Raw genomic sequence first — 16183 nt, forward strand, 5'->3', positions numbered from 1 at the left:
ATACAACAGCTATACATTAATCTGCAAGACAGCTTGCTTTTCTTACTGAGGGAGACACTGTATCTGTCAGGCTGCTCGCTGCCAACACAACCTTGAGAAATAGCCCGAGTGAGGATGGGTCAGGACCCTCTGTTCTTGGAATACCCAGCAAGACATCAAAGAGACCCATGAGAAAGTGTCTCTCAATACAAGGTGCTGGGGGGCTGTTTCCAATATGATCTTTATTTCACCATCCAGATTGTCACCTGTTATTTCAATTCTGCTGTGTTTATCCACATGCAAGAATACACCCTCTCAAAGGATCAAAACGAGATTGGAGCAAACCCTGCCACTACAGCTTTGTTTTTAATCACCAGTAATTCTAGATGACGTTGGTGATTCCTATAATGCTCTCATTACAAAGTGAACAGCTTGACCAAAATTCACTTGGCTGTAGCTTTAAGAAGCACCTGGAATGTTTTCTCCTATTAGTTCCCACCCTCTCCCCACCCAAAAGTAAATATAAATTCTTTACCCTTATCCACTTTCCATTTTAAAAGACTTTATAATGCATCTCAACTGGGAAATATTTATTCAAGTAATCTGCCTTTCTTTTTATAGCAGCCAGAAAAATATATACTTAGACTGATGGAGAGTCGCTACTGGGATTTTAGCTGATAAATATTGTTTACTTGGCCACAGATACACAATTTAAGCTGTGGATTTTTTTCCTGCCCGTGTGTGAAGCCAGTTCTCAGTCTTCCTACACTGTTGTCACTGCGGTTTGTCACAGGTGCCCCAGGTTGGAAAGGACAACAAGGGGACATGGGGCCTCCTGGGCCCGCTGGAATGAAGGGCCTCCCCGGAGTCCCAGGACGGCCAGGGGCAGATGGACCCCCAGGGCCCCCGGGAGTCCCAGGCCCCAGTGGGGATGATGCGCTACCTGGTCTTCCAGGCCCAAAGGGTGGGTATTGCTTTTCCATTATTCCGCCCCCCCCCCGCCATTTTGTAAACCTGAAATCCACTGCCAGGTGAAGATAATTACAGGTGACCATACTGTGGAGTTTACTGGTATATTAGCCTGACTTGGTCCTTTCCTGTGTGACTTCTCCCTTCTTCTTGTCTTCTGTATTGTGATTTCCAGGGGCAGAGTGTTCTGGTTTAGGTAAACAGGAGTGTTGGGGGGAGGGGTTAGGTCCACAGAACCTACACACACTTCTGCCCGGAGGACTGGGTGGTACTGATGGAGGGGGGAGGTCAGGGCTGATGTGCTTCCACTTTGGATGGGGCCCTCCCTCCACCTTCCCTCCTTACCCCCCTCCCTCCCCCCACCCTCCCTCCCTCCCTCCCTCCCTCCCCAATACCCAGTTCTCTATTTTTTTTTTTTTTAGGCACTACCTGTGTGCCAAGGCCCAGACCAACATCTTTGAACTTCTGCTTCTTTCTTTTTAAAATTTATTTATTTTATTTATTCATTTTTGGCTGCATTGGGTCCCCGTTGCTGCATGCGGGCCCTCCCTAGTTGCGGAGAGTGGGGACTGCCCTTCATTGTGGTGTGCAGGCTTCTCATTGTGGTGGCTTCCCACTGCGGAGCACAGGCTCCAGAGCGCAGGCTCAGCAGCTGTGGCACACGGGCCCAGCCGCTCCGCAGCATGTGGGATCCTCGCGGACCAGGGCTCGAACCCGTGTTCCCTGCATTGGCAGGCGGACTCTCAACCACTGCGCCACCAGGGAAGCCCAGTTCTCTTAAAGCTTTGTGGGATCTGGACTCAGAAGCATAAAGGCCTGCAGTTCAGATCTGTGGGGGGGAAAACTGAGGCTTGGATGGGACAGATTGTCTCTTAACAGGCGAGAGGCTGGTAGTGACTGTTCCCTTCAGCACAAGCTCAGAGTTAGGGGGAGTTCGCGTCTCCACGTGGACGGCAAGGAACACAGATCTAGGAACCGTACTAGCCTATAAAACTTTTCCCTAAAAATTCATGTTACTCCTCAGGACCCCAGGGGCTACCCGGCTTCCTGGGTTTTCCGGGAGAGAGAGGAAAACCTGGCCCGGACGGACACCCTGGCAGAAAGGGAGAACACGGAGAACAGGGTTGGCCCGGCTCCCTGGGAGACCGAGGAGTGAAAGGTGACAAAGGTAAACGCAGCTAATGGCACAGTGATGCAGCATAGATTGTTTTTAGTGTTTGACCAGAACCTGTAAGTATGATCCCTGAAAAAATAAAATGGAACTATCCTGCAGCTTGGATTCTGCTGCCTTTTGAATCTATGGTGTTTGTTTTAGGATTTTAAACAAAATGTATTTTCCTTTCCTCACAATCTTATCCCATATAACTATGGCAAATGAATTGCTCTATTAATAGAAAAAAATTAACAAGGGCTTTGACTTAGAGCTTTTGGGTTTCAGAAAACCTTCTCACCTTTTGGGAAGGGGGTGCAGGCAGGACTCCTGGTCCCCAAACCCTCCTTCAATTTTTTTAAATGAAAAAAACAGTTTTTTTGTTAAGGCCATATGGTCTCTGTCGAAATTACACAACTCAGCATTTGTAGCACAAAAGCAGCCTGAGACAACACGTAGACAAACAAACATAGCTGTGTTCTGGGAAAATTTTATTTATGGGCACTGAAACTTGAACTTCACTTAATTCCACATGTCATAAAGTATTATTCTTATTTTGAGTCCCCTCCCCCAATGATTTAAACGTGTGAAAGCCATTCACAGCTCATGGATTGTATAAAAACTGGCAGCAGGTGGGATTTGGCCTGTGGGCTGTAGTCTGCTGACCGCTGAACTAAATGAGTCCGCTTTCATCTGGGCCACGAATTGCATCTCTCCCAAGCTTCATTTAAAGAAAAGTTTCCATTACTATTTTTAAAAAAAGTTTCAAGACCACTGGTGTCAATGTTCTGTGCCCATCCCTGTTAAATATTTACTTTGATCTCTTAGCCATGAGGCTGTGGTGAGTGAAGGTAAGATTTCATTTCTAGTGTTAAGAATGAATGCTTGACAATTTCTAGAAACAAGGTTTTTGTCTTTAAAGCCCTTTGGGAAAATAGCCTCATATTTAATTCAAATTACTTTTAGTTGATTGATTCTACTATTAGTTTTTGTTTTACTAGCCTGTAAATTATTTATATAGAATCGAGGAATCAGAGTCATTCTCCGTTAGCTTAGATAAGTGATGTTTGCTGTGCTATTGTGCTTCTATATAATTATCCCACTAAAAATATTTAAAATTGGGTTAATGCCAGTGATGTTCTGGTAAGCTGGCTCTCTAAAATAAAGTTTTTAAAAAATGCCCTGATTACTACACTACAGTTTGCTGATTGCCAGGGTGTAAATACTCCCACCATAAATACGCTCAACATGACTGATTTAAAACTACCGATGGTTTAACAACTAGTTTACAAAATTCTTGACTTGTTACTAAGTGGCTCTCATCAAGCTGAGATGAGCCCACTCCAGCCCACATCTACAACTGGATAGTGTTTGCAGAAATCAGGAGAAATATTGTATATCCTCCCTACCTCTTAGAATTCTCTATGTGGAGAACCAAGTTAAGTGTCTGTTCTTTTAATGTAAGGAAAATATTGGAGGCTGGTTAGGAAGGGGAAGATAAGGAACTGGAAAATATGAGATGGACAATTCAAAATTTACAGGATAAAGAGATGTAGTTTTAAAAAATTTTATTGAAGTATAGTTGATTTATAATGTTGTGTTCATTTCTGCTCTACAGCAAAAGTGACTCAGTTATACACACATTCTTTTTCATATTCTTTTCCATTATGCTTTATCACAGGATATTGAATATAGTTCCCTGTGCTATATGGTAGGACCCCGCTGTTTATCCATTCTATATACATCAGTTTGCATCTGCTAATCCCAACCTCCCAGTCCTTCCCTCCCCCACTACTCTTTCCCCTTGGCAACTGCAGGTCTGTTCTCTCTGTTTGTGAGTCTGTTTCTATTTCATAGATACGTTCATTTGTCTTGTATTTTAGAATCCACATATAAGTGATTATCATATGGTATTTTTCTTTCTCTTTCTGACTTAACCTTGCTTTGTATGATCTCTAGGTCCATCCATATTGCTGCAAAATGGCGTTATTTCATTCTTTTTAATGGCTGAGTAATATTCCATTTTATATATGTAACACAGATGTATTTTAGACCTGGAACTTTTCAAGCCTGTCTCTTTTTACTGAAGACTCTGAGACGAGTTTGGTTGAATTTAGCAAACATTCACTGAGCCCTCAGTGTACACCAGTCCCCTTTGCTGGACAAGTTGGGAAAGGAATGTAAAAGGCATGGCCCTTCCTTTCGGAAGTCAATCAACAATGTTGATACTGTGCAATCTATGAACATACATACAGTTTGGCAGGTTAACTGGGGATTTGCAAACTGGGCGTGAGGAGCTGTAACAGAATAATCACGTGTGTGGTGCTTCCTTTTGTTTTGCTCTTATAAAATTGATATCTAAAGGAGCAAGAGGACCCCCAGGATATGAAGGAGAAATGGATGTTATTTTGAAAAAGGGGGAAACCGGGGAACCTGGACCTCCTGGAGATGGTGGATTCCCAGGAGAAGAAGGTAAATGCTTATGTTTTTTTAACCATATCAAATAAGTTGACTTCTTTACAGGTCACTCAAACAAGCATGCATATTAGACAACTTTCCCAAAAAAACGGTAATTCGGAGATTAGGAAAGGTCATTCTTTAGATAAAAATAAAAACATACACTAAAGAACCTCATGGTACTTTTCTTTCCATGCTAGAACTTAGCTGTAGTTCATATGTGTTTATAGATTTGGATATTCCAAACTTGAATCAGTCCAGACAGATACATGAAATACTGGTACCAGGTTTAAAGTATTCCTGGTTTTGCTGGCTGATCTTAAAATGAGTAGCACAATGACTCTCCAAATCATTTCAGTGGGTGCTATTCAACCTTCAGTGTGCATCCCTTGGGGCCCTTGTTAAAACGCAGATGCTCAATCAGCAGGTCTGGGGCCGGTCTGCCTCTGACTTTCTAACAAGCCCCTCGCTGCCTGTGCTGCTGGTCCTCAAAAACACCCCAGAGCAAGGATTTTGACAACCACATTTGTGTTTTCTTTTCCCAGTTTAGACTTAATTTGAATGGGACCTGGGTTCTTTTGTTGACCCTCTCCTTAACGAGTTAGGGAACAAATGTTTTAAGTCCTCTGGTTAAGTCCTTCCTCATTTGTAAAATGAACATGTTAAAATAAAGCAAGAGGGCTTCCCTGGTGACGCAGTGGTTGAGAGTCCGCCTGCCGATGCAGGGGACGCGGGTTCGTGCCCTGGTCCGGGAGGATCCCACATGCCGCGGAGTGGCTGGGCCCGTGAGCCATGGCCACTGAGCCTGCGCATCCGGAGCCTGTGCTCCGCAAAGGGAGAGGCCACAACAGGGAGAGGCCCGCGTACCGCAAAAAAACCAAAACAAAATAAAGCAAGTGATGCTGCTCACTCCCCCCCGGGTAGCCTTTAGGTCCTTCATGGGCAGCTCCCTTTTTTTTTTTTTTTTTTTTTGCGGTACGCAGGCCTCTCACTGTTGTGGCCTCTCCCGTTGCGGAGCACAGGCTCCGGACGCGCAGGCTCAGCGGCCATGGCTCACGGGCCCAGCCGCTCCGCGGCACACGGGATCCTCCCAGACCGGGGCACGAACCCGTGTCCCCTGCATCGGCAGGCGGACTCTCAACCACTGCGCCACCAGGGAAGCCCTGGGCAGCTCCTTTTACAGTGAGGTCGCGGAAGCCAGAAACCCGTTGTGATGCAGCTTAGGGCAGGAATTAATTAGGACTCCCAGTTCCTGGGAGATGGCTTTGTCTCCTATAAGTAGGACCAAGACCCACAGCCTAACTATCGCCTGTCACGATAGTTTAACTATTCCTTAAAGTTCAAGAGATTTCCTCCAAGAGGTCTGTAACACTTCTAACCCCATCAGGTGATAAAGGCCATCCTGGGATACAAGGGAAGAAAGGAGAGCCAGGAAGCTGTGGACCACCTGGATTTCACAGAGGGGAGCCCGGGAGGAAAGGGCAGCCAGGCCTTCCTGGACCCCCAGGCCCTCCAGGCTCACCAGGGCTGAGAGGGCTCATTGGCTTTCCGGGATTTCCAGGTGACCAGGTAAGCAACTGCTGTTTTGGAAGGAAAGAAATAATAAAACCTTTCTGCCTTGGGATGCCCGTAAGTCATCTTACTTTGCCAGTGTACATCACAGCCCTTCACTGGCTTTTAGAATGTAAGGAGCTGGTCAAGGGAAGAATGGAAACTTCTAGAAGGCCATGATGTAACTGTAATTCTGGCCAGTGCTTATGCCTGGTTCCGGTGACATAAATGATCAAGTCACTTACTCCACATTCTACCCCCAGCCTTGTTTAAACAGCTCCATAGAGACTTGCCTGAGGACTGTTGGTTTACCAGCACAAAGAGTCATCTGAAAAATGACCCAAATTCTGGTTACTAAGCTTTCCTATCCAATTGCAGACATCATAGATTTTGCTGTAAATATACTTTATCTTTACAATCATAAGCAAAATACCCCTTGAGAACCCAGGAAGTACAAATGCAGTAGCCTACATCATAATTTCTGGAAAATGTATAATATACTTTGCTACCCATCTTTTGGAATAAAATAGATTTTTCAGGTTTTGGGTATAAATTATAACAGTTTATTTCGTATCAATTTGTTCATTCAAAACTTAAAGTTCAACTGATGTGATGCAATTACTCTTTTGCAATCAAGTATTGGGATTTGGATGCCCCCTGTTGGTATCACTAATTCTGGAAGAGTTTCGTCAACTTTTAAAACCTAGATGCATGTAGTAGTATGCTTGCAATGCATTTCCAATTTTCTTTACCACTGCAAATTATAAAAACCAAGTTAGTTCTAGAAAATTATAACTGGATCATGTCAAGCATGTGTCATTTGTATTTGAATTACAATTCAATTACAATCTTATTTCTGTTTCATTAAACTATCAGGGTGAGCCAGGTTCTCCAGGGCCCCCTGGACTTTCAGGAATCGATGGTACAAGAGGACCTAAAGGTATGGTTTGGAGATACAGCAACCATCCATCAAGCTCATAGTCCTGGGTATTTGTAGCATTGTGAGCAGGTACCTCTGGCATGAAAAGTAAAGTAGATCAAACAAACTGCAACATTCAAAGAGTTCTTTTTAGACTCTACAAGGTAGTCAAAACAAGACCTAAATCATCTATATTTGTCATTCAGATCTAAGGGTACCATATAGAAAACAGCATGCTTGCAGGCATAGCATAATTTCCTCCTTGGTGGGAGTACTCTCAGCTGTCCTAGTGACTGCAGCTCTATAAATGACAGCTCAGGTGCCAGGAGACAGATTTGCATTGGTGGTCCATGGCCCCGTGCCCCACAGGAGCCAGTATCTCTTCTAAGGACTCCATAGGTACAGCTTTTGGCGACCCAGTTACAAGAGTCACGGTACACAGAGAAGGCCAAAGCCATGACTTCCCACCAAGTGCTAATAGTTCAGTTAAGAATTCCTGGGCCACACATAATCTACAGTTGAGTTATTTTTACCATAAGCCAAGGGTCAGCAAATGTGTTTTTCTCAAAGGGCCAGATCATAAATATCTTCAGCTGTGTGGTCTCTGCTATAACAGCTGTGCATGAAAGCACACACAGCATGAAAGCAGCCGTAGACAGTATGCAAACAAAGGGCTGTAGCTGTGTTCCAATAAAACTTTCTTTGCAACAGGCTGCAGGCTGGATTTGGCCTCACAGGCCTTAGTTTAATTTGGGCCAAAGACAGTATTGCCTTGTAACACAACTTACATTCTGCCTTTATCAGGTTTCCAGAGAAATAGGAACAGGAAGTTAACCCAAGGGAAAAAATGTCCTCAGAGAAAGAGAGGTTTCGTTAACCCTTTATCCAGACAAACAAAACAAACAAATCCAGGGTATCTTAAATTGCAGCGTTTACACAAAAGCTTTAATATTTTTTACTATTTTTGTGTACCATTGGGTTAATATTTTTCTTTAAATCTACTTTAAAATGATTCACCTTTTTAACCTTAGCCTTAATCTCACTATCTGTGAATTCACAGGCTTGTGGTACAGTTATATTTTATTTTAATACAGATTAAAATAAATAACTTTAAAATCAGAAACAGTAATTAGTGAACCACCTAAAAATCTTCTCCCTTACTACCAGTGAAACATGCTTTACGCTTTGAGAGACACTCCATAAATAACATGATAATTGCTGTAAGAAAAAGTGAACTGTGAACATGTATTTATTCAGAAAGAATAACTTAGATCTTCTCTTTAGAAATAGTTACAAATAGGGAAGTTTGCGTATTTTATTTTGACATTTTATAGCTTCAGTCAGTGTTCAGAACTCAGTCCTCTTCTACTCATCTATCCATTTATTATAGACCCTTTGCCTCTCTCAAAGAACAAACCTATTTCTTCTTGTTTCCTTCCTACTTGTATTTGGCCATGGTTGCAAGGAAACAAAATGCAATGAAGGTACTTGGAGTAAAAGCTGTCTCGTGGAGCCCACAGATAAGACAGTTCTGCAGGACCATAGTCTGAAGGAACCTAGCCCTTGGGAAATCCATGGATTTTTCTCTTGAGACTTTTCTCTGTGGTCTGTTTTTTACTTACCTGCCTACCAATTGGCTTTATCACTCTCTATTCAGTATCCTTTCTGGATGTGCTTGGATTGCACTTGATCATGCTCTATATTAGGACATCGTGAAAATGCTTTTGATTTCTGCCTCAATAGGCAAGGGCCTCAAGTTCTTACGTTTTATTACAATTCCTAAAGGAAAGACTGGCTGACCTGGGATGGACCAGATTCATACCCTTCAAACAATTAACCACAATTATGAGTAGGGTCAGGTGGAAGAGAACCTACCATAGGTGTGGGTGGGACCCCTTAAAAGGGGTGTTCGTGTGTAGGTGCTTTAAAACATGCCTAATTAGTTCTCTTCTCTTGTAATCCCATCAATTTCTTGCCCTTCCCTACCATACCATTTTGAGTCCTCCATTTGTAATTGGCTCCCAGCTATAATGTAAGTCCTTGTGTCTGGAAGGATGCAGCAGCAGTGTGGAACAGCTCTGTGGGACTGTAGGGGTCACTGCCTACAATGGCCTACAACTGCCTACAATGGCCTCCAAAGTGCCATCTCTTGTGAAGTCATCAGTAAGATGACTTGTGATTTCGGTTTTTTACAAGGACACCAAGTTGAGCTTCCTTGAAGAGAGCTTGAAATGTGATTGCAGCAGCTGAAACAGTGACAGTTTCTGCTTTCTGTTTCTAAAAAACAATATAAGGATACTAAATGCCAAGTAATTTCTTAAATAGATCCCTAAATTTGAAATTATTTTAGAAAATTTAAAAATTTAAACTTATTAAGATCTATAGTTTCTTATGACCGTTTTGAACTATAAAATAGTGTGTGTGTGTGTGTGTGTTTAAATCACAGCTTGCATCTATGTTTCTATTTGTTCTTATGTAAGGAAAAAAAAAAGCATTGTTTCAAAAATCCTCTCTTGGAATATTGAGGATAGACTATAAAGGGAAGTATCATGAAAGTTATTAAGTCACTTGTATGAACAAAATAAACTCTCTTAAATAATGTTATGTGCATTTTATCACTTACAGGATACAAAGGGGAACCTGCAAGTCAGTTTGGCCTACCTGGTCCAAAGGGTGAGCCAGGTAGCCCTGGATATCCAGGTATAGCTACATACTTTTCTTATTAAAACAAAAAAGAGTAAGTTTGGTTTGAAAAATAGTGCAATTACTTTATCTTCCTAGCTGGCAATGGTTGTATCAGTATTATATTCTCCCTTCGCTCATTAAGATACCTATCAGAAGGATTATGTATAAGCACTGGCCTAGGAGGACACCAGGATTATACACCAGCAACTCACCATCTTTTCTCCACCATGGCTCCCATGACCTAGGATGTTAACAACACGCTTCCCTAGGCATGCCCAGATTTTGTCAGGGTCAAAAATGATTATTGCAAGCAATTAAAATTTGGACTGTTTTGCAAATCTATAACTAAAAATGATACATTAACAATAACCACTCCGCTGACTGCAGCTGCAGGTTGTCATCCAGCCCTTTCTTTCCTACTCAGAAAAGCATAGGCGAGGGACTTCCCTGGGGATCCAGTGGTTAGGACTCTGCACTTCCCTGCAGGGTGCACGGGTTCGATCCCTGGTCAAGGAACTAAGATCCCACAAGCCTCATGGTGTGGCCAAAGAAAAAAGAAAAGCATAGGTGAATGCCCTGAGGAGTGCAGTTGCTGAGATATGATTGAATACCTCCTTTACTAAGTATCTAGTTTACTCAAAACCAAACCAAAGGAACGTAAAGCCTCATCAGCAGCAACAAATCTCAGTCTTTCCAAACAGCACTTCAGTTATCAGCAACAATAGATGTGTAATGCCTCAGAACAGATTGTGATGTTCCAGGGAGTTCCTGCTCTCCGGTAGAGGTTGTGGCTCGTTACAGTAGACGACCCACAGCTGACAAAACATACACGTGCTTTTACTTAGTAATTCCACGTGTAGGAATATATCTTAAGTCAATAAGCAGACAAATGTACAAAGCTCTGTGCACAGGGATATCCACTGCCTGGAAAGAATTTGTTTCTCCACAGATGATTGGTTCAATAAGTGATGCCCAATGTCATTCAGCTGATAGTGGACAGGTTAGAAGCCAGGCTTGTATTTAGATGGGTCCACTGTAAATTAAAATATCTCATATTAATAGTTTTGTGTATTACCTTAAAATTCTCTTCGGCAGTGGCCATGTTTCATTCCATACAACAGAAAGAATATCTGAGAAGAACTATTATGGGAAATTTTATTTCTTTATTTTTATTTATTTATTTACTTTAAAGAATAAATCAATTTTTAAATTATTTTTAACTTCAGAAATTTTATAGATTTTTTTTGTGTGTGTGGTACATGGGCCTCTCACTGCTGTGGCCTCTCCCGTTGTGGAGCACAGCCTCCGGACGCGCAGGCTCAGTGGCCATGGCTCACGGGCCCAGCCGCTCCGCGGCATGTGGGATCCTTTCGGACCGGGGCATGAACCCGCATCCCCTGCATCTGCAGGCAGACTCTCAACCACTGCGCCACCAGGGAAGCCCGATAGATTTTGAGTCGTCTTTACACTCTATAAATATCCACAATTCAGTAAATTATGGACACTGGGAAGGAACATTTAAAATAAGGAGAATGAATTAAACTTTGTTTTTATACCATAAGATTGCTAAAATGGAAGTCTAACAGGAAAACAAGCTATTGCACTGGCAAAAACTTCCTTCCCCACTCCCTTTCATACGGGTCCTTTACCTCTGTCATGGTCAAATAGATTTAGATACTATAATATTTTAACTGAAATGTACAGCTTACGTGTACATTTGGAGGGGAAAATAGCTTTGAGGTTAGCATTGTGGAGGCTCATAAAAAGTACCAGAGGGAGGTCTCAGAAAGGAAAATCACTGGTTCAAAGTCAACCTCCTTTACCACTGAGCATATGGTCTTGGGCAAGTTGCTTATCATCTTTGAGCTATTTCCTCACCTGTAAACTGGCCCTATGCATATTACAGGTTGTTCTGAGGATCAAATGAGATTCCTTGAAAGCAATTTATAAACTAAAAATTGCTACACAAATGGAAAGTGTAATTCATCATTGTCATCAGCAGTCAGCAAAACATGAAGAGATTTTTTCCACACTTACTGGTATTTTTATGTAAACCTTTAAGATAGTAAGATTTTATAAGCTAAAAAGAGTCCAAAATGGAAACCTTTGATATTACCTAATACTGTAAGTTAAAAATCATAGAACTGAGTTATTTTATATGTAGGCTAACTTTTTCAAGAAAATTTGCCTTGGTGTAATTTCTCTGGTCTCCTGTGGTTGTCACCGTTTAAATGGTTCCCTTTCCCAAATGCCATAGCTTTTGCTTAAAATTTTAAAATTGCATCATATGTTATTCACCAGCACAGAGTTTACCTAAACATGCAATTTCCATTGGCTTGAAAAAAGCTGCATTGAATTTGAACAAGCCTATCAAGAAGGCGTAGATCTGCAGCCTGTCTCAGGGGATTTTATATGATTGTATTGGGTTCAGTTCTACCTCCCTTTTCTCTATTTCAGAGAGAAAATACAGTACAGCTTAACTCACAGGTTCTGTTCTTAATATAACTGTGATTGGAGAGGCAAGGCTTTACTATTTCAGTTTCTTCATTTGGAGGTGGGAAAAGGCTGCCTTCCCTTAACCACAGGAATATTTTCAGGATGAAGAAAACAATACACAGTGAAGCTCATAGATCTCAAATTTGATTGGGAACAAGTATAGACTAACATAGGCTTGTTTCTCTTGTGTGTTATAATAAATAGTGACTATGACCCCCGTGAGTTTGTAAATACAGAACCACATATTTTATTTGCAGATTCAACTGGTCATTTTCAGCACAGACTATTGGTTTATCCTACAAATATAAATTGTATTGATATTAAAGTCATACATTATAAATAAACACATGGGGAAGTCATCTTCTCTAGTAATCAAAGAAATGTAATTTAAAGGAAGTCTGAAATATCATTTCATCCTTACTAAATTAGCAAGAAAACAAAGCAACAAATTAGAAAGTCCTCAGTGAGCACATGGAATGATGGTCTTGGGGCTGTGTGTGGGTGACGTGTAGGGCTGTGAGCTGGTAGAGCATTTATCCAAACCATTTGGCAACCTCTGTCAAGAACCAAATGCTGAATGGTCTGTTCTAGAAGACTCAGAACAGTTGGGCCTTTCTCTTCAGCACATCACTGTCCTGAGAAGGGGACTGTAGTAGGTTTTTTTTAACCTAATAGATGTATGCACCAGATGTAATGTGTGGTTCTGGAATGGGACCTGGTGTGGACTCACCGGCTGTGAAGGACATTGAGGGGACGATTGAGAAAACTCAAATATGGAAGGAGGGTTATATGATATTAAGGGTCATTATTAATTTTCTTGGCTGTGATAATGTTACTTTGGCCACATAGGAAAATGTTATTTTTCAGACTTACCTCCTGAAATATTTAGGGATGAAATTCCACGATGTCTGTGATTTACTTTAAAATCCTTGAGCATTTAAAAATGCATTAAAAAGAACCAAAACTTCTACTCTTAGGAATTTTTCCTGAGGAAATAATTTAATAGGAGAAAAAATTGATTAAAATGTATAAAGATCATTATGCATAACAGCAAGAGTTAGAAATAACATGGATGGCCAACAGTAGAGAAAATTAGATTAATTAATTTAATTAGGGTTAACTCAATAAGCTATCAGCCAGTTATTTAAAAACAGTAATTAGGAAATGATATCAAACTTGGAAAATTACTTATGATGCAATGCTAGCTAATTAAAAAATAAGAATATAAAATTGTAGGCCTTATTTGCACATTTGTTATACATATGAAACACTGTATTAAATTGGTGGGATTATAGGTGTTTTGTTTTCCATCTTTCCTTAATGTTATCTTTTCAACAAAAAAATTGTACATGTAAAAAAGTAAGAATAGAAAAGAAAGAGCTGAAGTTGGAGGTTTTATAGATTCACCACCTTGAAGAGCAACTACAACTACTCAGATGTTTGGTCCTTTTTTCTTTAGGACATTTGGGAGCACCTGGAGAGCAGGGCTTGCCCGGTGTTCAAGGACCTGGAGGACCACCCGGAAGGCCAGGACCGCCTGGCTCCTCTGGACCAGCGGGGTGTCCAGGTACCTCGAAAGGAGCCTCGAGAGTTCCCGGGCACTCATCTATCTCTTGGTGTAGGGGAAGAAGCTGGCTCTGCCTTTTCCCCAACCTGTGACTTTGGACAAGTCACTTAAATGTACTATTCCTCACCTGTAAGTTGGAGATAGACCAACATCACTGAGTTGGTCTGGGAGTAAACGAAGACAGCGCCTGTCACGCACCTAGGAAGATACCAGGCACAAAGCGATGGTCTGACAGAGGAAAGCTCCTTTCCAACCTTCCCTCATGCACCTACCATTCAGGAGGCTGGTTTCCTATTCTCCTTTAGACTTAAGCCAAACAGCACACATTCAACACAACATTTTAACGGCTCCTCCTCTTGCCAATTCAGAATCAAGTGAGCATTTCAAATCATAATTGGTAACTTTAATCACTCAAGTGTATTTTCTCCTCTTGAGATTAAGTTAGGAGGTCTAGAAAGAAAAAGTAATAAAACAGTATCCCAGTTACCCATAGATTAAGAATATAGATGACCTTCCCATTTCACGAAACTCATATCGTCTGGGTGTCTGCAAAACCTCCCTGTCGTCCTCAGGTAATCCAGGGCTGCCTGGGCTGCAGGGACATCCAGGAGAAATGGGGGATCCTGGGCCAAGAGGCCTCGTGGGGGATCCAGGGGCACCAGGTCTTCCGGGAATAAAAGGTGAGTCAAAAGGAGGCCCGACCCATCAGAAAGCTCCCCCCGGTGATGCTCCCACAAGTTCACAGTGCCTTTCTAGCATCCTAATGACATGCTCTGGGGCCTGGCTCTTTCCAAGGATGCCTGTTGCCGCCTCCTGTTCTTTCTTACTTGGGCGGCGCTTGCCTGGTCTCTGGACCCGCTCTACCAAAATGATGCTGCTGCCCCCTCATTTTTTTTAACATCTTTATTGGAGTATACTTGCTTTACAATGGTGTGTTAGTTTCTGCTGTATAACAAAGTGAATCAGCTATACATATACGTATATCCCCATATCTCCTCCCTCTTGTGTCTCCCTCCCACCCTCCTTATCCCACCCTCTACGTGGACACAAAGCACCGAGCTGATCTCGCTGTGCTGTGCAGCTGCATTTCCCCTATTGTTTCCCATGATGTTCCGGCCTTTTTATTTATTCTTTCCCCAGATAGTCAAGCTCCTGTTATGTCCTAGATTCTAGGACACAGTTAATTGTGTGATACTAGGCACACAATTTTGAAGAAAATAGACATGGTTCCTGCCTTCACAGAGCTCACAGTTTAGTAGGGGAGACAGATATTAAATGTATTTTTGTCAGTTGTGCAAAGGAAAAGGAAAAGAGTAAGATGCTATGGAGAAAGAGGAATTAATATTTATTATCTTTGTTTGATAGAGAAACATTTTTTTCCTCGTTAAGTTTTTTTCTCTTTAGAAGTACAGTAGACTGGTAATAACATAGGTCTGGTGGGATAGAATAGAATAGAATAGAATAATTGGTTATTAACAAATATTCATGCCCCTCCATACAGCCCTGGTACTTATTCCTTTTCAGTCCATTTCTTTCATTTTAGATTTCTTTTTTCCCATGGGTACCTTGTGTATACCTCTAGCATGACACTTACGTTGTATCGTGTTTGTTTGTTTAAAGGTCTTTTAAAAAGCAAGAATCATTTTTTTAAATTGAAGTATAGTTGATTTACAATGTTGTGTTAGTTTCAGGTGTACAGCAAAGTGATTCAGTTATACATACATATTTTTTTTTCAGATTCTTTTCCCTTATAGGTTATTTAAAAATATTGATTTTAGTTTCCTGTTCTATATAGCAGGTCCTTGTTGGTTATCCATTTTATGTAGTAGTGTTAATGTTAATTAACATTAGTGTGTATATGTTAATCCCAAACTCCTAATTTATCCCTACACCCCTTCCCCCTTTGGTAACCATAAGTTTGTTTTCTATGTCTGTGTGTCTATTTCTATTTTGAATATAAGTTCATTTGTATCGTTTTTTTTTTTTTAGATTCCACATATAAGCAACAGCATATCATATTTGTCTTTCATTGTCTGGCTTGCTTCACTTAGTATGATAATCTCTAGGTCCATCCTTGTTGCTGCAAATGGCATTATTTCATTCTTTTTTATGGCGGAGTAATATTCCTCTGTGTATATGTTACCACATCTTCCTTATCCATTCATCTGTCAGTGGACATTTAGGTTGCTTCCATGTCTTGGCTATTGTAAATAGTGCTGCAATGAATGTTGGGGTGCATGTATCTTTTTCGAATTATGGTGTTCTCTGGATATATGCCCAGGAGTGGGATTACAGGATCATATGGTAGCTCTATTTTTAGTTTTAAGAACTATTTTTTGTATCCTTGGAACCAGTATATTCCTAGTAAGTCTGTTGGTTGGTTATTGTAAGTATTTATTTACTTATAGAA

At 41.3% G+C, this 16183-nt stretch overlaps 1 protein-coding gene across 1 annotated transcript in view; it reads left to right on the forward strand.

Annotated features, from left to right (window-relative positions):
• Positions 1 to 16183, forward strand: part of COL4A4 (collagen type IV alpha 4 chain) — a 117909-nt gene that overhangs the window by 76538 nt on the left and 25188 nt on the right. The window contains exons 29-36 of the mRNA XM_027119748.1: positions 773 to 943; positions 1973 to 2116; positions 4463 to 4570; positions 5943 to 6124; positions 6983 to 7046; positions 9651 to 9725; positions 13666 to 13773; positions 14346 to 14453. Coding sequence (XP_026975549.1) covers positions 773 to 943; positions 1973 to 2116; positions 4463 to 4570; positions 5943 to 6124; positions 6983 to 7046; positions 9651 to 9725; positions 13666 to 13773; positions 14346 to 14453 — 960 coding nt within the window. The remainder of the gene's footprint in view (positions 1 to 772; positions 944 to 1972; positions 2117 to 4462; positions 4571 to 5942; positions 6125 to 6982; positions 7047 to 9650; positions 9726 to 13665; positions 13774 to 14345; positions 14454 to 16183) is intronic.

The sequence above is a fragment of the Aethalodelphis obliquidens genome, unplaced genomic scaffold (genome assembly GCF_003676395.1).
Source record: "Aethalodelphis obliquidens isolate GAN/ISIS:26980383/991018 unplaced genomic scaffold, ASM367639v1 scaffold2, whole genome shotgun sequence".
Lineage (NCBI taxonomy): Eukaryota > Metazoa > Chordata > Mammalia > Artiodactyla > Delphinidae > Aethalodelphis > Aethalodelphis obliquidens.